At 38.8% G+C, this 15,821-nt stretch overlaps 1 protein-coding gene across 3 annotated transcripts in view; it reads right to left on the reverse strand.

Moving 5' to 3' along the window:
* Positions 1-15,821, reverse strand: part of EPHA6 (EPH receptor A6) — a 365,847-nt gene that overhangs the window by 83,628 nt on the left and 266,398 nt on the right. For 2 of the 3 annotated variants that reach the window (XM_041480224.1, XM_041480225.1), the window contains 5 exons: positions 15,433-15,480; positions 14,846-15,008; positions 5,956-6,064; positions 3,150-3,220; positions 1,163-1,288 (listed from right to left, as the gene is read on the reverse strand). In XM_041480224.1, coding sequence (XP_041336158.1) covers positions 1,163-1,288; positions 3,150-3,220; positions 5,956-6,064; positions 14,846-15,008; positions 15,433-15,480 — 517 coding nt within the window. The remainder of the gene's footprint in view (positions 1-1,162; positions 1,289-3,149; positions 3,221-5,955; positions 6,065-14,845; positions 15,009-15,432; positions 15,481-15,821) is intronic. The other variant, XM_041480226.1, reaches the window with a different exon arrangement.

Here is a 15,821-nt window from a genome sequence, read left to right on the forward strand (position 1 = left end):
AACCCATAAAAGTAAAATATGTCAAACATACACTTCCATGCACAGAGAGAAGCTGAGAGAGAAGCTGAGAGAAGAGTTTTCATAAATGAATTAAACTGCGATTAAAATATGTCAAAGCATACACTTCCATGCACAGAAGAAAGCAGAGAGAGAAGCTGAGAGAAGAGTTTTCATAAATGAATTAAACTGCGATTAAGGACACAATTTTAATTTGAACTGAAACAAATAATCCTTGTCTTCTGTATTAAACTGAAATCAGCAGTTACACAGATGTGGGATGTAGCTAAGTCTGCTTTATAATCTAAGACATCAATATCTATACAGTGCCTGAAGAAAGGGAAGAAATAGAAGAAAGCAAACTGAATGTTCTCTGCTGAGGTCAGCCCTCTGGGGGCTCTCCCAAGCTCGTAATTCCAGATGTGCACAGCTCCAGCTGCAGATGATGTGGCCTAAGCAACCAGGTAAAGCACTGGAGTACTCCAGCACTATGCACTGCAATGTGAAACAGAATTTTCTTTTACTTTCTCTCTCCTACCTGCTAGCAGACCTGGTTTTATTTCTGCAGGATTATTACACAACATTTTCTAGTGCATGAAACACTTCTTAGCAAGACTGGGGATATTTCCATGGTTATCAGTGCAGTAACATACCATTAAATGAGGGGTTTAAACTGAAAAATACCCTTCCTTTCTAGAGGGACTAAGATATATGAAACAATATTAAAAAAAAGGATTACAGGGCATCATCTTTCATACTCTCTACATCTTATCAACAGATCTTCCCGATTTCCCTCTCTGCCAGTGATCCTTCTCCAGACAGAAAAGCCTATCCCAAGCCAGCCTCTCCTTTTCTTCCCTCCAGTCTTCTATTTGAGAATAATTTTTTCTCAGTCTTCTACATTCAGAACTTATATCCCCACAGAAAGAGATTCTGATCTAATTTCACCCTCAGTGACTGAGAATACATGACAATAACTATGGCACATGCTGAAGTGACACAGTGTTTTGAATACATCTATAAAACAAAACAAAACAAAAATTCCCAAAAAGCCAGGCAAAAAAACAATCCTACACAAAAAACTGATAATAAATTAATTTCCTAAAGCTTATGAAAAGCAGTATTGCCATGCCTAGGGATTTTTTTACAGTAGGGATAGTTTTACCTGCCCCAATGACTCTTTCAATACGAATTCTTGAAGGATCAATCTCCTTGGCAAACTCATGGACAGCAAGAGATGGATCTTCATAAGTGTCTGGATCTATGTATGTTTTGAGTCCTGGGAAATGTACTGCAAGAAAGAGAGAATAAGAGGAATCAGGAACTCCTTGACATTCATGCATTGCAACAATGGCTTTTTTTTTTGTTTGTTTTTTGACTAAACAATTGAAAGGACTGAGAATAATATATTACATCTTCCAGGTTTAAAATTTCAGAACCCAACAGAAGAGCTGGTCACTTGAAAAAGGGTCTGCAGAGGCACCAAGTGAGGGCTCAATGACATGGGGAAAAGCATGGCCTCAAAACAACAGTGATTATTGCCAAAGCAGTTTATCTTCCCCTTTGCTGCCCCTTGGGCAATTGAGGCAATCTGTCCTTTACTTTGAAAACAGTTGTTTCTAGTTCACTCCTTTCATTTAGGAGAGGATGGCTGAACATCCTGTTTTGCCAAACAGGTCAAATCTTTGAGTTCCTTTTCTCTCAGGATGAGTTCTGGAGGGCTGTGCTGCTTTGTTCTCTTCTGATCAGCTGGAACAGCCAGAGAGCCAGGTGCAAGATGACAACAAAAATATCCAAATCCATTTTCAAGATAATTTCTGTCTGTTTCCTTGGAGATGGCCATGGCAGTGGTGGGTTGGTGCCAGATTGCTTTGGCAGGTTCCAACAAGCTGTCATTTTCTGGCACGGCTGATATCCCTTGTGTTCCTGAGCATAGCATGTTCAAGAACTTGTGTTGTTTCTTCTGGACTATCTGTGTGGGAATTCTTTAAGGTCTGGAAATCTTTCAATCCATCATCAGAAGCTGATGCTAATAATCCATCAATTTATCAGGACAAAAAGAGGTATCTGCAGCTGGGTCCAGAGAATTCCTTTAAAAAGAATGAAGCATTTCTCAGCCTTCTTTCTCTTGTCAGTTAATAGCTGAGTCTAAAACAGTAATTCCTCTTTATTCTTGGTCCTGTGGAGCACGTATATGAGTAGAGACTTGCCCCCTCCAGTGTGATGCTGAGATCACTACAAATGAATGGGAAGGCTCTGAGATGAAGCTTTGTGTCAACATGAAATACAGTCATCATTTACCCTGGCCTGAAAGACACTGAGTGAGGTTTTTTCAAATTCAGTCACGGTCTCAGAGGCATATATCAAACTCTCCAGGAGGAGGGTTTTTGTCTTTTTATTTCTGGCCATGCTTGGAAACAAATGACAAAACCATCTTTCTTTTCTAGGCAGTATACTTTTGGGCAGATGTGCCCTTTTCCTTGACAGAAAGAGACACTTGGCTCGATATAGTGGTGTCACCTGAAAAAATATTTTACTTCTGGTAACTTCTGTGTTGATCATAGCACTTCCAGAGATGTTATCAAAATGATGAAAGAATAAAATCTGATATGTGCAATACCCTTTGAATAAAAAAAAGTTACATTGTAACTCTAACAGGAAACAGTAAGGCAACTAATTTAAAGTAGGCAACTAAACAAAGCTGTATAAACTAATTATTGCCCATGAGAGATCACCAGGATTTTCTCTCACTGTACTGATCAGTGAGCAGGAACAACCCATTCCACTTCTCATTTCTTGGGTGGCTGGAAGTGTAGATCCCTAAATCCAAAGAGAACTAGATACAAATAAGTCATACAGTTGCCAGCAGAGGAATTTTGAGGCAAAAATCCAGTACCCAGAACAACTGAGAATTCAAAGAAATACACCTGAAAACCTGCTAAATATTATTAGCTGAATACCAAAGAACCCTTTAATAACTAGAATAGATTTAGTGAAATTGCAAACAAAAATAAAGACCGTTGATGATGCAGACAATAAGGAACTACTCAAATAACCAGATTAAAACATCAAGGGCAAAAGCTGTTCAGGAAACAGTGGACTTTCTTAATTTAAAACATGATATAGATACTATACAGTGTTGCACTACTTACGGTGTCCATTTTGCAAGTGAGCCCTTCTTTTCTCCTCAGATTTCATTTTGGCCTTTATGTACCACTGGCATCTTTCAAGAAAAACAGGTGAGGTTTTAAATAAAATACTTGCCTTGAACAAAACAGATGTGCACCGAGTTTCATCTGCAATTTTATGAAAGCCAAGTTCTATGGATTTGGAATATATATTTACTTATGAATCTAAAGAAGGAAATATGCATGATGAACTACAAATGGATTATATACAAAGTAAAACAGATCATGGTTGAATGATTAGCTTGACAATAACTACCTGAGTTTAACTTTGATGTAATACTTTTTTCTGACTCCTCCAAAGAATTCTGATACTTCAATTAATTATTATTTTCCTGCATTCCTGTTTGCGTGCATAGGCCTGTGGTAATTAAACCTTATCCCATTAAATTTCATACACAGTGGATAAAATACTCTCTCATTTTCTTAATGATAGAATTATAATGACTTCATCATGTTTCATGAAAAAAGAAAATATTTTTCTCACACCAGGACCCCTTTTTTCTCTTTTGCTGAGTGGCTCTGTGCAGTCTGAGCTGCTGAACACTGCCTACCTGCAGGTCTGATAATGCTGATTTAGGGGGTCACATGGCAGGACCAACGTTTCAGCCAAGAAAAAACAAAATATTTGCTCTTGGTCTTAAAGCTATCACTCACTGAGCAGCCTATTTGGAGGGAAATCTTTTGGTTTAAGGGACAGCAAAGGGTTGTTGAGGCTCTGATGCCTGTGGAGAACAGCAGTGCCTGTGGATGTGTGCTCTGGAGTACAGACATGCAGTTCCAAAACCAGCTTGAAAAAAAAAAAAAAAGACTGTCCTCTGTGTGAACATTAACAGCACTATAAAATGAAATAAAAATAACTACAGTCAGTAAATCCATACTAACAGTGGAGACCTTTGAGGAACAGGTGAACACACCCACCTCACAGCAGGAACAGGCACAAGTTCATTCAAGTTCATTCACTGCTACTCATGTGATGAGGAGGAAAATAAAGGCAGAAACTCCTGAAGCTGGTGTGCCCTTGTGGGGGAATGCAACCCAGTGGATTCTCAGACTCTGTGGAAACCTTGAGATTGAACACCAGCTACTGGGACTCCCTAAGGATGCCAGTGCCACTTTTAGGACCTGAACAATTGTTCTGTAGGGTGCCACCTGTCCAGAGCCCTAAAGTTCTTACACTCCAAGTGCTTGCCCAAGGGAACAGGCAAAGAAACAAGACTTTAACCTTACCCAACCCTCCTAAACATCCATGTGGCCCCCAAGTTTGACTACAGAAGCCAGTGATTAATCACCAGCAGAGGAGTCTCCTCATTCTCTGCTGATGTTGGCTGCAGAACAACCAGAGATAAGGCTAAATCAGACTGAGCTTTAACATCCCATGTCCTGAAAGTGAGCCAAGACCCCACTCCTGTGTCTTGAAGCCTCTGTTGCTTTCATATTCCTACCTGAAAACGACAGCCCTGCTTCCTGCTTTCTCCTGGTGAATAATGACCCAGCACAGTGCAGAGGCAGGTGCTCATTTCACCCAGCCTCTCCACTCTGAATAGGCTCATCAGCAGATAGACTTGACAGCTCATCAGATTGTTAATTCTAAGCAGTGAAGCAGAGCACATCTGTAGGGTACCACTGCCATTTTTCATGCTGAAATTTGCCTCCAGTCCTAGAGTAAATTGAGTATTTATTCAAAATTTTCTTGCTCTGTCTTCTGTGGAACATGCTCTTATCACTGCATTTAAGCAGCACTTCAAAATGATTTCCTATCTTACATAATTGAAATGGTCCCATTGAGTAAGGCAGTAGAAAGCTAAGAGAATCTCTGATATTCTTAACAGTAGAAAACAGGAGGAAGAAACACAGAAAGAAACCCATTTCCATATTTTTTTTTTCATTCCCAAGTTTAGTGATTTTTTTTTTTCTAAAGGAAGTGTTTGAGCTGTTTCAGGATTTCACATATGGATTCCACACAATCATTTTCTCTGGAAATTTGTCTCTGTCTAAGTAATTCCTCTCTCTTCTGAAACATCCTACTGCTTGTCACATTCTGTAGTAATTGCAGGAATATTTACCCAGCCTCTAAGATTATCTAAGGCCACAGTATGTTCCAAGGAAAACTGCTCTCATTACCTTCACCAGAATGTTAGATTTAACTGGTTTTATTATTTAGCAGAGAGAGCATTAATTCACATAATGGCAGCTACTGCAGTGCCATATTTAGGGTATTGCTGGGGTATTGCAAACAAACCTCTGGCCTGCACTGATAGAACTTCACTTTCTGTTCAAATTAGAGGTAATGCTGTACCAAGAAAACAGATGTGTAATTACAAATCTAAAAGTGCAGCACCCTCTGTTGATATCTGAGAAGTGCACTCTCTAAAGTTTTGCAACTGACAATTATGAGATTTTGTAGAATATACTGTAGGGATTTTTTTCTCATTTTATTTATTTTTTTTTCTTTTCCATGTAATGTCAGAGCCTTGAGGGTGCAGCAGGTATACTGCATTTTTAAATTATCACTCTGCAGGCAAGAGGTCCAGAAACCTATTTCTAAATATCCAAACTACTTCTTGATTTCACATAATTTCTTATCTCCCCAAAGAGTTTCTTTATGAAAAACCACACTTAGAAAAGAACTGTATGACCAGTGCTGAACAAAGAGGATTATTCCACTTTGTCTAACCCTAATTTTAGCTGTGAAATATGGTCTAATGACTTGAATATTATTCTGAAGTTCTTAATTTTATATGGGACTACACGAGAACAATATTTTAATTACCTGCCAGTGATGAGGAAGAACAAAGTGAGGATGACCAGCAGAGTGAACCCACCCACAGCAGCAGTGGCAATTACAAGAATCTGTCCCTGCTCTGCAGCCATATCAGAAGCTGAAAGAGAAGCACAGAGAAAAGGGGTTGATGCTCCATCCATCACCCAGGGATTTTGCAGAATGGCTGAAATAATTTCAATGGTCAAATGTTACAATTTATTTCAAAAGTTTTCCTCAGTGTTTAGCAAAGGCATCAGATGCAAATGTGAGAACCCATAATCCATGTCCCAGCTAGGATGGAGGGGAGATGATTTTGCAGGTTTCTAAAAGGAGGATTTGTCACTATCAGACACTTGCAATTTACTAAAGTTTCAATATGACAAGATTTTGGACACAAAACTGTATTTTCTTCCTTAGCTTTATTTATCTAAATCCTGCACCTAATTCAGAAGTTCTCTCCATCCCCCTGTCCCAGTGAAGTCAGCAGCAGTGCTGGGTATGTGAGGATACTAAACTGGGTTCAGGAGGAAGCAAAAGCAAAACCCCCACACCTCATGTGTAGCTTCACACATTCTTCAGCATGTCTGGTGCTCAGTTTCATTGCCACAAAATACATATAGTTTATCATAACATGCTTTGGTGATTAGCAACACTGTAGTTGACCAAAAAAAAAAAAAAAAAAACTTAGGCCTCTTGTTTTTCTTTCTGCTTTTTGTAGGATGTTTAGGAGTTAAAAAAGATCACCTGAAATTATCCAGTCGTTGGAGACTTCCTAATTTTGTTTATTTATTGTGTATAATATTAAATTTTTACATTGAGGATTTATCTACTTACAGTCTAGGTGGTCCTCACTATCCAAATACAACATGAGCAGAAAAAGAATTAGGCTCATTTTTTTTCTCTGTCTCCTGTCTTTTGAATCCAAAGTTTTATTTGTTAAACTCAGTTCCACTTGAACATTTACATCACATGACATTTACCCAACTCTTACTATTTCCATGGGAAATAAAACATTGCTTTGAAAGAAGAATAAATAATTCAGTGTAATGACTTCTGAAAATAGGAAGCAACTTTGTTTTGCTAAACTTGCAAACTGTTCAATAAGCAAAATCTTCAGCTTTCTTTAGGCACCAGGTGATCAAGGCTTGGGGAAATCACCCAGGCTGCTGTCTAGAAAGCTCAGCAGGTGGTATTCTCTCACTTTGCAGCTGATGAAGCTCAATGCAATGCACACATTGCTATCCAAAGCCTCATAAAACTGTTTCCTAGAAAAGCATTTGGCTTCTGAACAAGATTTGTGTGTGACTTAAAAACTTGTGGTGTAAACTGGCTTTGTAAGAGTAATTTTCAGCAAAACCAACTTTTTAGGTTCCTGCCATTAGGTTTCTGTCCAAATAATTTGATGGAAGCATGCACAGGCAGTAAATTTCAGGGGATTCAGACAAGTTAAGTATACACATCTTCCAAGAAATGATGGAGAAAATATTGACTGAATAGTTAAAAGATATTTAGTGATGTCACGGCAGTGGATTGCAGCTCTGTATCACCTTCCACAGGCTCAGGTTTAGTTGGAAAAAATGTAACATAAGAAATATCATGCCACACAAGAAACAATGCAAATGCTGCATACAATTTTCAGACGAGTGGGAGTTGTGCTAAAAAGTGTGGCAAAGATTATTAAAGTCAGGCATGGTTTGAAGTTGTACATGGAGAAGTTTTCAGAGGAGTCTTTCCTGCCCACCTCTGCAGTGGAGAGAACAAACTGCAGCTCTCATTTTGTTTTTAATAGGAAGAAGATGTGTGCAAAAATAGTGAATTTGGTAGGAGGAAAGCAAAACACAAGCTCAAAATTAACAACAGAATTTACTTGTCAAAAGACAAATTAACTGTGATTTTTTTTCAACAGAAATTCACTGCCAAGGCAGCAACCAAGGAACCTTCCTGGTGCAAATACAGGAACTGATTCCATGGCCCAAAGAAGTACCTGCAGCTACCAAGATGAAGATGTATCCTGGATCATTTCTGGATGGAGCTGCTATTTTCTTTTTTTTTTGTGTTCTAGCTAAAAGAGAATCCAATCTACCCATTTAATAACATACATTTTTCTACGAGGAACCAAATGCACATTAATGAAGGGGAGAAATTCAGACTGATTGATGTCCTTTCTGTCTGTAAACAATACAGATTTTTAGCTGAGACTATTCCTACTTGAAAAGTGATAATTCTGTTTCTCTTGTTTGTATTTTAGAGGCCAGAGTTGAAGACACTAGGATTTTTTTTTCATGTAGTTAAATCACTACAAGGGATTTTCAAGCCTGAAACTTCCAGATGACTTTAATTTACCTGTCAGATAAAAATGTCAAACGACAGACAAGAATAATTAGAAAATGTGAATTTGTTAAAAACTGACAGAGAGGCTGGTAAAGCAAAATCATGGAAATATTTATACACAGATTTATCACATACAGGTAAATGGTTCCACAAAAAACTATTTAGGCAGTGAGAAGACAGTAATCAGGGACACTCAATACCTAGAATTTTTACAGCATTTTACCATTCTAAATTAAATTCTATGCGTCTCTCAACCTCTCTGCTCTTTTCTCATTTCTCCAGCTTTCTCTTATGGTGAAGTTGTAAATACTAAGAGAATTATTTGATTCTGTTGTGCACATTCTTGAATATTTTTTGTCACTTCCTGGATTTCCTTCCTTATTTTTTCTGTGTATATTGGTCTACGACCCTGTGATTCTCCTCAGAACTTCCTGATTATGCAAGACAGAAAAACTCAGTTTAAAAAACAACTATGGCAGGATTCAAGGTCAAGCAAGTTCCTGCAACCTCATTTCATCCCTTTGTGTGTACATATCAGAATGCTGCATCTAATCACAGCATTTTTTTCCAGAATCTCGTGTTGGATAACATGGCCAGAATTCCTATAGCTAAAATCAATATTTTGTTGTCTCTGCACTGTCCAGGCACCTGAACTTTATCATAAACCATGAGCAGAGCTAAGGGACCTTAGCACCCCTCTAACTGAGCTGGCTGCTTAGTCTGGTTCTATTTTTCATTCTGTCTACCTGTCTGCTAAGTGAGTTCATTTGGACAGAAAACACTTAAAATGAGTAGTTAAGACAAGGAAAAGGAAGAATTTATGACTTATCCAAGATGTTTCAGTAGTACACTGCAAGGTTTGGGTGGCAAAACTCTTCAAGTACATTTTACCTGCTTCTGATGTGATTAGTCCAAGTGATTTTAAAACTGCAGCATGGATTATATATGCACCCAGGAGATTTTTATCCAGACAAACTCCTCACTGCCATTGCTCTTCATGCTTAACTCATGCTATAGGCTTGAAATGATGCTTGGTTTCTAATTGCATCTTTGCAGTTTCCTTCCTCAACACCATGCCCAGAAATGCCTTCTGCATCCAGCCTGGTGTCAGTTCTGCCCCTACAATTCACTTTTTACATCCATGCCCTGTCTCATCTTCTCTCTAGGTTCTTCATCCAAATGTATGGAGGAGGAGCTGCACTTTCCCTCCCCTCTGGGCTGAAGGGAAATACCCTGAGGCTTCCTCTTTTCCTCACTGGGCACACTGGAAGAAATGGTGCAGATGTTTTATTCACAGTGCAAGAGGCTGAAAACCAGAGAGAATCTTTCAGCTCAGCTCTTTCTTTGAGCAAATTTCCCCAAAACAGTTTACAAACTGGTGTGTTTGGTATAAAAGAGCTGGCAGCCCTAATGACAGCTCACTTCTGTCCCTCAGCTACATGCCTTGGTAACTTCAATTTGACATCTATCAGGCAGCAGACCCTCCAGCAGACTGAAAGATAAAAAAGTGACAGAAAGACAGCCAGACTGATAACAGTGAGCAGCTGTAAGACAGATAAGTGTGGACAGTGAGCACTGGAGCTCTAATAGTCAGGAACAGGCTGTCAGGGGGATTTACAAGGCATTGTAAACAACACTGCTTAAGAACAGTAGGCAAGAAAAACACAAAGCCTCATTAGGGCAACATTTACATTTTCATAAATGCAAATGTAGTTCCTGTGCAGTTCCTGTGATAAGGTGAGCTGATGGGCTCCAGTCTAAGGGGGAATGAGAAAGCAAAGGAAAGGTGTGTCACAGTCATATTTTCTGGAAAAATCCCTTCGCCCAGGATTCCTCTCCTGAGGAGCTGAGAAGCCTCAGAGAAAAAAGAAAACAATAATTATCTGATTTGCTTCTCCTGTGTTTTGCTGCTTTGGAATGTGTTTGGACATTGTTTACCAACAAGTGGTTGTTTCATTCATTTCATGTGAATTGTTTTGACTTATCAGCCAATCAGGGCCAAGCTGTGTCGGACTCTGAAAAGAGAGTCAGGAGTTTCACTATTATCGCTTTAGCCTTCTGTAAATATCCTTTCTGTATTCTTTAGCATAGTTTAGGACTCTGTAGTATGATATAGTATCATAAAATAATAAATTAGCTTTCTGAGAACATGGAGTCAGATTCATCATTTCTCCCTGCCACGAGGGCACCCCACAAGTACAATAAAAGGTGAACTTAAAAGGGACCATCACTAGCATAAGAATGTAAAACTTTTTGGTGTCTATTCACCTGAAAAGCTTTCTTCCAAGTGTTTTCCCTTAAAATCCACTTCCTGGCCAGTGGATACATGGAAAGCCTGTGCAGGCAGTTTGAGATTTGAATGAGGATGTTGCTCTTGTTTAGGAAATGCAGAGGAAAAGTGAAGTCTTTTTTGGGTTTCTGGACACAAACAGTGGTGCAATCAGATAGACCAAAATCAAATGTGAAGAACAAATGGCTAAAGTATTAAACACAGCAAGGAAATAATTAAAGACTAAATGAGGCATTCTTTGGTATCCAGTGCTGACTAATACTGAATAAACAGTAGGAGAAGACAGAGGTGGGGAGAGATCCAACAAGAAGTTTCTAAATATGAGATATGTGTCATCTGATTTGTTTTGTGTCAACAAAGAATTCAACTTACTATTGTCAAAATATTAAAAATCGTAAAAAAAACCAAAAGGCCACCATTTTGCATTGGTAATGCAATAGATTTTCTAAAAATCCTTGGGATGGCTTCTCTGTCATGGCATGAACCAGGGCATGTGCTTAAGCCAGCAGTGGACCTGCACTGGAATCAATGATTCATGACCCTTTTCTTGAGCTTTGGACTTCTGGAAAGAATGGAGTCACATCTGGTGACAAACCCAAAAATAGCCTGATTTGAGGATAAAAAGTTAAGGATAGATTTTGTGGCTGTAGGAAGAGGGAGAAGAATGTGAAAATTCAGCAGAATTTTCTGGCAATACACAAAAATCACCGTCTGAGACTATGGTAAAGAAATTAAAGATATTGATCCATCAAGACTGCAGTTTCAGCCAATTATTTCTTCACAGTCTTCAACTTTATAAAGCTCCTAGTCAGGTATTGCATTAGCATTTCTGAAATGTTTAGGGTTTTGTTGTTAATAATTTAAAGTATACAAAGTCTGCATTGCTTTTGGATTAAACATCATCATGTGCTCACATTTATCACTGTATTCAGCCCAAGCACAAGTACACAGTGCATAAATGCTACTTTGTCCCTTAGGTCCCTTCCAGAACAAGCCAACCATTCCACTTGCAGATTATTTTTTCCTAATGATGGGAAGGCCAAGAAGGAAAATACCCTTGGTTTTAGAACATGCCCTGCTTTGACATGAAAACTGCCTAAAAGCTGTAAATTGTTTAATATTTTACAAATTCCTCTGGGCAGAAGGACCTCTGAGGTAATGTAAATAAAAAATTTCTTTAGGGAAAAAAAAAAAAAGTTTGAATCATTAATTAAAAAAAGAACCCAACAAAACCAACCAACCAAAAAAGGTATTCCAAAAACAGCTGGTTAGAAGAGAAGGGGAAAAAAAAAAACCAGAGAGGGTAACAGTCAGAGATTAAAGCAACTGTGCCCTAGGAAAAATGTTTTTCTTAATTGTCAGAACACATTTTATTCTCTGTTAGGAAGGACCAGAGTGTTTCTGTGGTGACTCAGATATAGCTGGTAATTCTGACAGATAAAAGCAGGAGCTACAAGTGAGGTTTATGCTCCGTTTTGAAGCCCCAGCAGTGGCAGCTGTGTGTGTGCTGGAGTGTATGAAAACCTGCCAGCTTTGCTATGAGTGTTTTGCCTGTAAGGTGCTGAAAGAGAGACTGAATAAAATGGCAACAAGAAAGAAAGTCACAAGTGGTGGTTGCTGTGCCTGGAAAGGTTTCACATTTCCCAGGTGCAGCCTCTGGGCTTCAAAAGGGGGAGAAATGCCAGTCAGCATCCATTCATCCATCCCTGCTTCCTTGAGGAGAATTTTTCTGACTCTCCTGGGTAACTACATTTCCTACCACAAAGAAAATACAAATTTCACTCTTTTGGATGCTGCACTTGTTTGTTTTTGCAGCAGGGAGAAGAGTTCACAACAGAGCTCCCGAGGCCGTGGCTCAGTAAGCGAGGGTGGTGCTTCCCAAAAAGCACACCAGCATTAATAACTAACTTCCTCCACTACCACTGCAGTTTTGGTCTTCTCTCTCCCTCATGCACCACCTTTAGCAATCCCACCAAAATGTTTTAGTGCTCCTGGTGATGATGTATCTATTTTATCCTTTATGACTTTATAACTGAAGTGACACAGGTAGTGTTTCACCCAGTACATCAGAGAAGGCAGGACGGTGTCCTGCCAAAGGACAGTGTGTTTTAGGACACTGACATACACATCTCACAGCTGATGAATCATTAACTTTCTATAATTAGGCTATTAAAGAAAAACCCCAATTTTTGATTGCTTGCTTTAGCACCATCTATTAACAAATTCTGTCAACATTCAAGCAGGGTAAATGAATAACCTTAGATGTTTACCTGCAACTGGTCTGGGAATTAATTCTTCTCCACTGTAACATGTTCAATTGGCAGAGAGTTGGAAGATGTTCAATCTAAGGCCAATTAAGGAGGATTTTTTATCAAACACATGACTTAAAATATTTTTTGTTATTTTCATGAGAGTGTTGGTTGATAAATTTTCTGTTCACAACACAGACTTTTAAAACACTCTATTCTTCCCAGCCTTCTCATGAAAACGCTACTTTTGAGTTAATTCAAATCTAATTGAAAGTCCACAAAAAGTAATTGCAAAAGCAGAATTTTCACCAGGTAACTTGTGTTTAATGAGCAGGGATGGAGGGAGCTGCAATAGTCTGCCTTGGCCTGATATTATTTGCTGTCTTTCAGAAGAATTGAGAAAAATGAATATTAAAAAATCAGCAAATTTTCAGCTGAGCTTCACACTGCCAGAATAGTAAATGATGAAGAGAGATTCCTACACAGCTGGAGTAGGACTGGTTTTTAAGACAGATGCAGGCTAGCAAGGGCAAATTAGCATTTATGGGTACTGACAGAACCAAGCAGCCCAAATCTCAACACACCTGTCCCAAATCTCTCTGTGCAAATCTTGAAATATCTTGAAATACTGACAAAACCATTGCTGTATTCTATTTATTCAGCTATGTGAAACCATGTACTAGTTTAGACACAGAAGTAAAAGAAATCAGAATTATTGAGAGATAAACTGTGTTAGGTCTGTTTATGGCATCATAAACAGATTTATTTTTCCAGTTTATTTCAGTGTCATGTTCAGCTTTGATGTTATACTCAAAAAGGATGTTAAAATTAAGTTTACCATGCAGCCCAAGGGCCAGCTGTATCAGTGCACTGAGAAGGAGAGATGGGACCAGGACGGAGTAAGGGGAATGTGACTCCCAGGAGATTCCCTCAATACCAATGAGGGAAATGTCACTGGAGCCACAGTCTTCCTGATTTAGATTTTCACAATGTGAAATCTCACAGAGGTTTAAATCCTATTTTCTTTTTATATGAATTAAGCCATGTATTTATTGCACCAGAAGATACAGAAAAGATCTACTGAAATTCTTGAAAGCACCCAAGTGCTCAACTCCTATTCAAACCAATTGGCTTAAGTACCCAGCAAATTTTAAAAAGTCCAATTAAGCATTAAGCACTTGGAAATCTATCCCTGATTGATTTTTGAAATAGAAGTTAAGAAGCAATAAAAATGGAACACAAATCCCTAGGTGCTCTTGGAAGCACTTACATAGTTTTGAGTCTGTACATTAGCTTAAACAACTTGAATTCTAAAACACTAATGAAAAACATGGTATACATAATTGGCTAATTAAAGTAATTTAATTAATGAGTGTTTTAGTGTTGTATGTACTACACTAATTTCCCCTCCAATACATGTAAATACCTTTTTCTATGTTTCTTTGAACATAGAGGGCAACACATAACAAATATAAAATCGTTCAGAGGTGAACCTCACACATGAACCCTTTTTGCATCTTTTGCAGGAATAGCAAGGCTTCTTGCTTCTTAGTGCCCAATTTAGTAGGTTTACTGGTTGATGGAAATGCATATAAAAGTTTTCAGTTTTTTATTTGTGGAGTCTGGGAGCACTGACAAGTACAGGGTGAAGAGTCCAACACTGGGAGCTTGCGTGAAGCTGCTGGACTTATGGAAAGCCTGGCTAAGGGCATTTCTAGATGTCAAGAGGCAAGACTTCTGTAAGGAAAGAAAGGATCAGAGAATCCTAGAACATCTTAGCTTGGAAGGGACCCACAAGGAAATTTTACGGAAGAGAACATTCCCTCAGCTGCAGCATTGGGCTAACATTTCTATGTGTTGTAAATCCAGAACTGTGAGTCTGAGGCTTTTTTATCACATAGCACTGGTCATTTCGTGATAAACAAATGGTATGGGTTCAGCCATTCAACCTCTCAATGTCTCATTGGTTTAGAATTAGATGCTACTTCTGTTGTACTTTTTTTTTTTTTCCCCCTTCAGTGAAACTTACTTTCATCTCCAGTTTCAAATTCAAACTTCTGGCTATAGCCGCTGTATCCTGCTGCCGTCCTGACTCTGATATGAAATATATACTTGGTGGCTGGCTTGAGACCTGTGATGATAACACTTGGAGCCTTGGACCTTGTGGAGGAATAGCTGAGCTGCTCATGCTCCTGAGGGACAAAAGAGGGAAGAAATGATATCAAGTTGAGTTGAACAACCTTTGCAAAAATGATATAACAGAACAGAAGCTCCATACTCTTCTCATGAATGTAAAATGTGTTTATAAAAGGAGGTGCAGGTATGGATTTCTGTACATTAGTTCTGTGCTATAGTCAGAATGTATGATATGGCCTTGGCTTTTAGACTTGAGGTTTTTTTTGTCTTTAACCCTGCATACAGACGTGTTTTTGTGACTTGGGTTAGCAACCAACCCAATCACAAACCAACATGAATTACTACAAGACTACATTCACAGAAGAATGGCAACTACAATGGAAGCTCATTATTTTTGCACAATGGACAAACTAGGAGGTCAGGAAACACTACCAAGCTGCAAAATAAAGAGGTGGGAGTATTCAAATACCCGCTACTCACTTCTACCCGCAGGTAGTGCCAAAATGCCGGCGCTATCCGTGGGTAGACCTGTGGGTAAAAGAAAATAGGAATTAACTTTTTCTTTAAAGCCTATCAACTTCTAGCATGGTTCAGCTGCTTTGCTGCTGGTGAGCTCAAAATCTCTTTCCAGGTAGCTGTAATGTAGTCATACATGAAATTCCCTTTGAAACTCTGTAAGCAGAAATACTCTGTGCAAAAGTCCCCTGTTCATCTCCTGGCAGTTGATCCCAGGAGCTGCTGAGAATTCCTGAGTCTCACAGAGATCCCTGAGAATTAATGTCTCTGGGGATTACCACTGCAAACCAGCTGCTCCAGTATGGAGACCAGAAACATCAATTTCTGTGCTTTAACTGAGTGCTGCTCTGCTA

This window comes from Pyrgilauda ruficollis, unplaced genomic scaffold, assembly GCF_017590135.1.
Source record: "Pyrgilauda ruficollis isolate IOZ18807 unplaced genomic scaffold, ASM1759013v1 scaffold50, whole genome shotgun sequence".
Taxonomy (NCBI): Eukaryota; Metazoa; Chordata; class Aves; order Passeriformes; family Passeridae; genus Pyrgilauda; species Pyrgilauda ruficollis.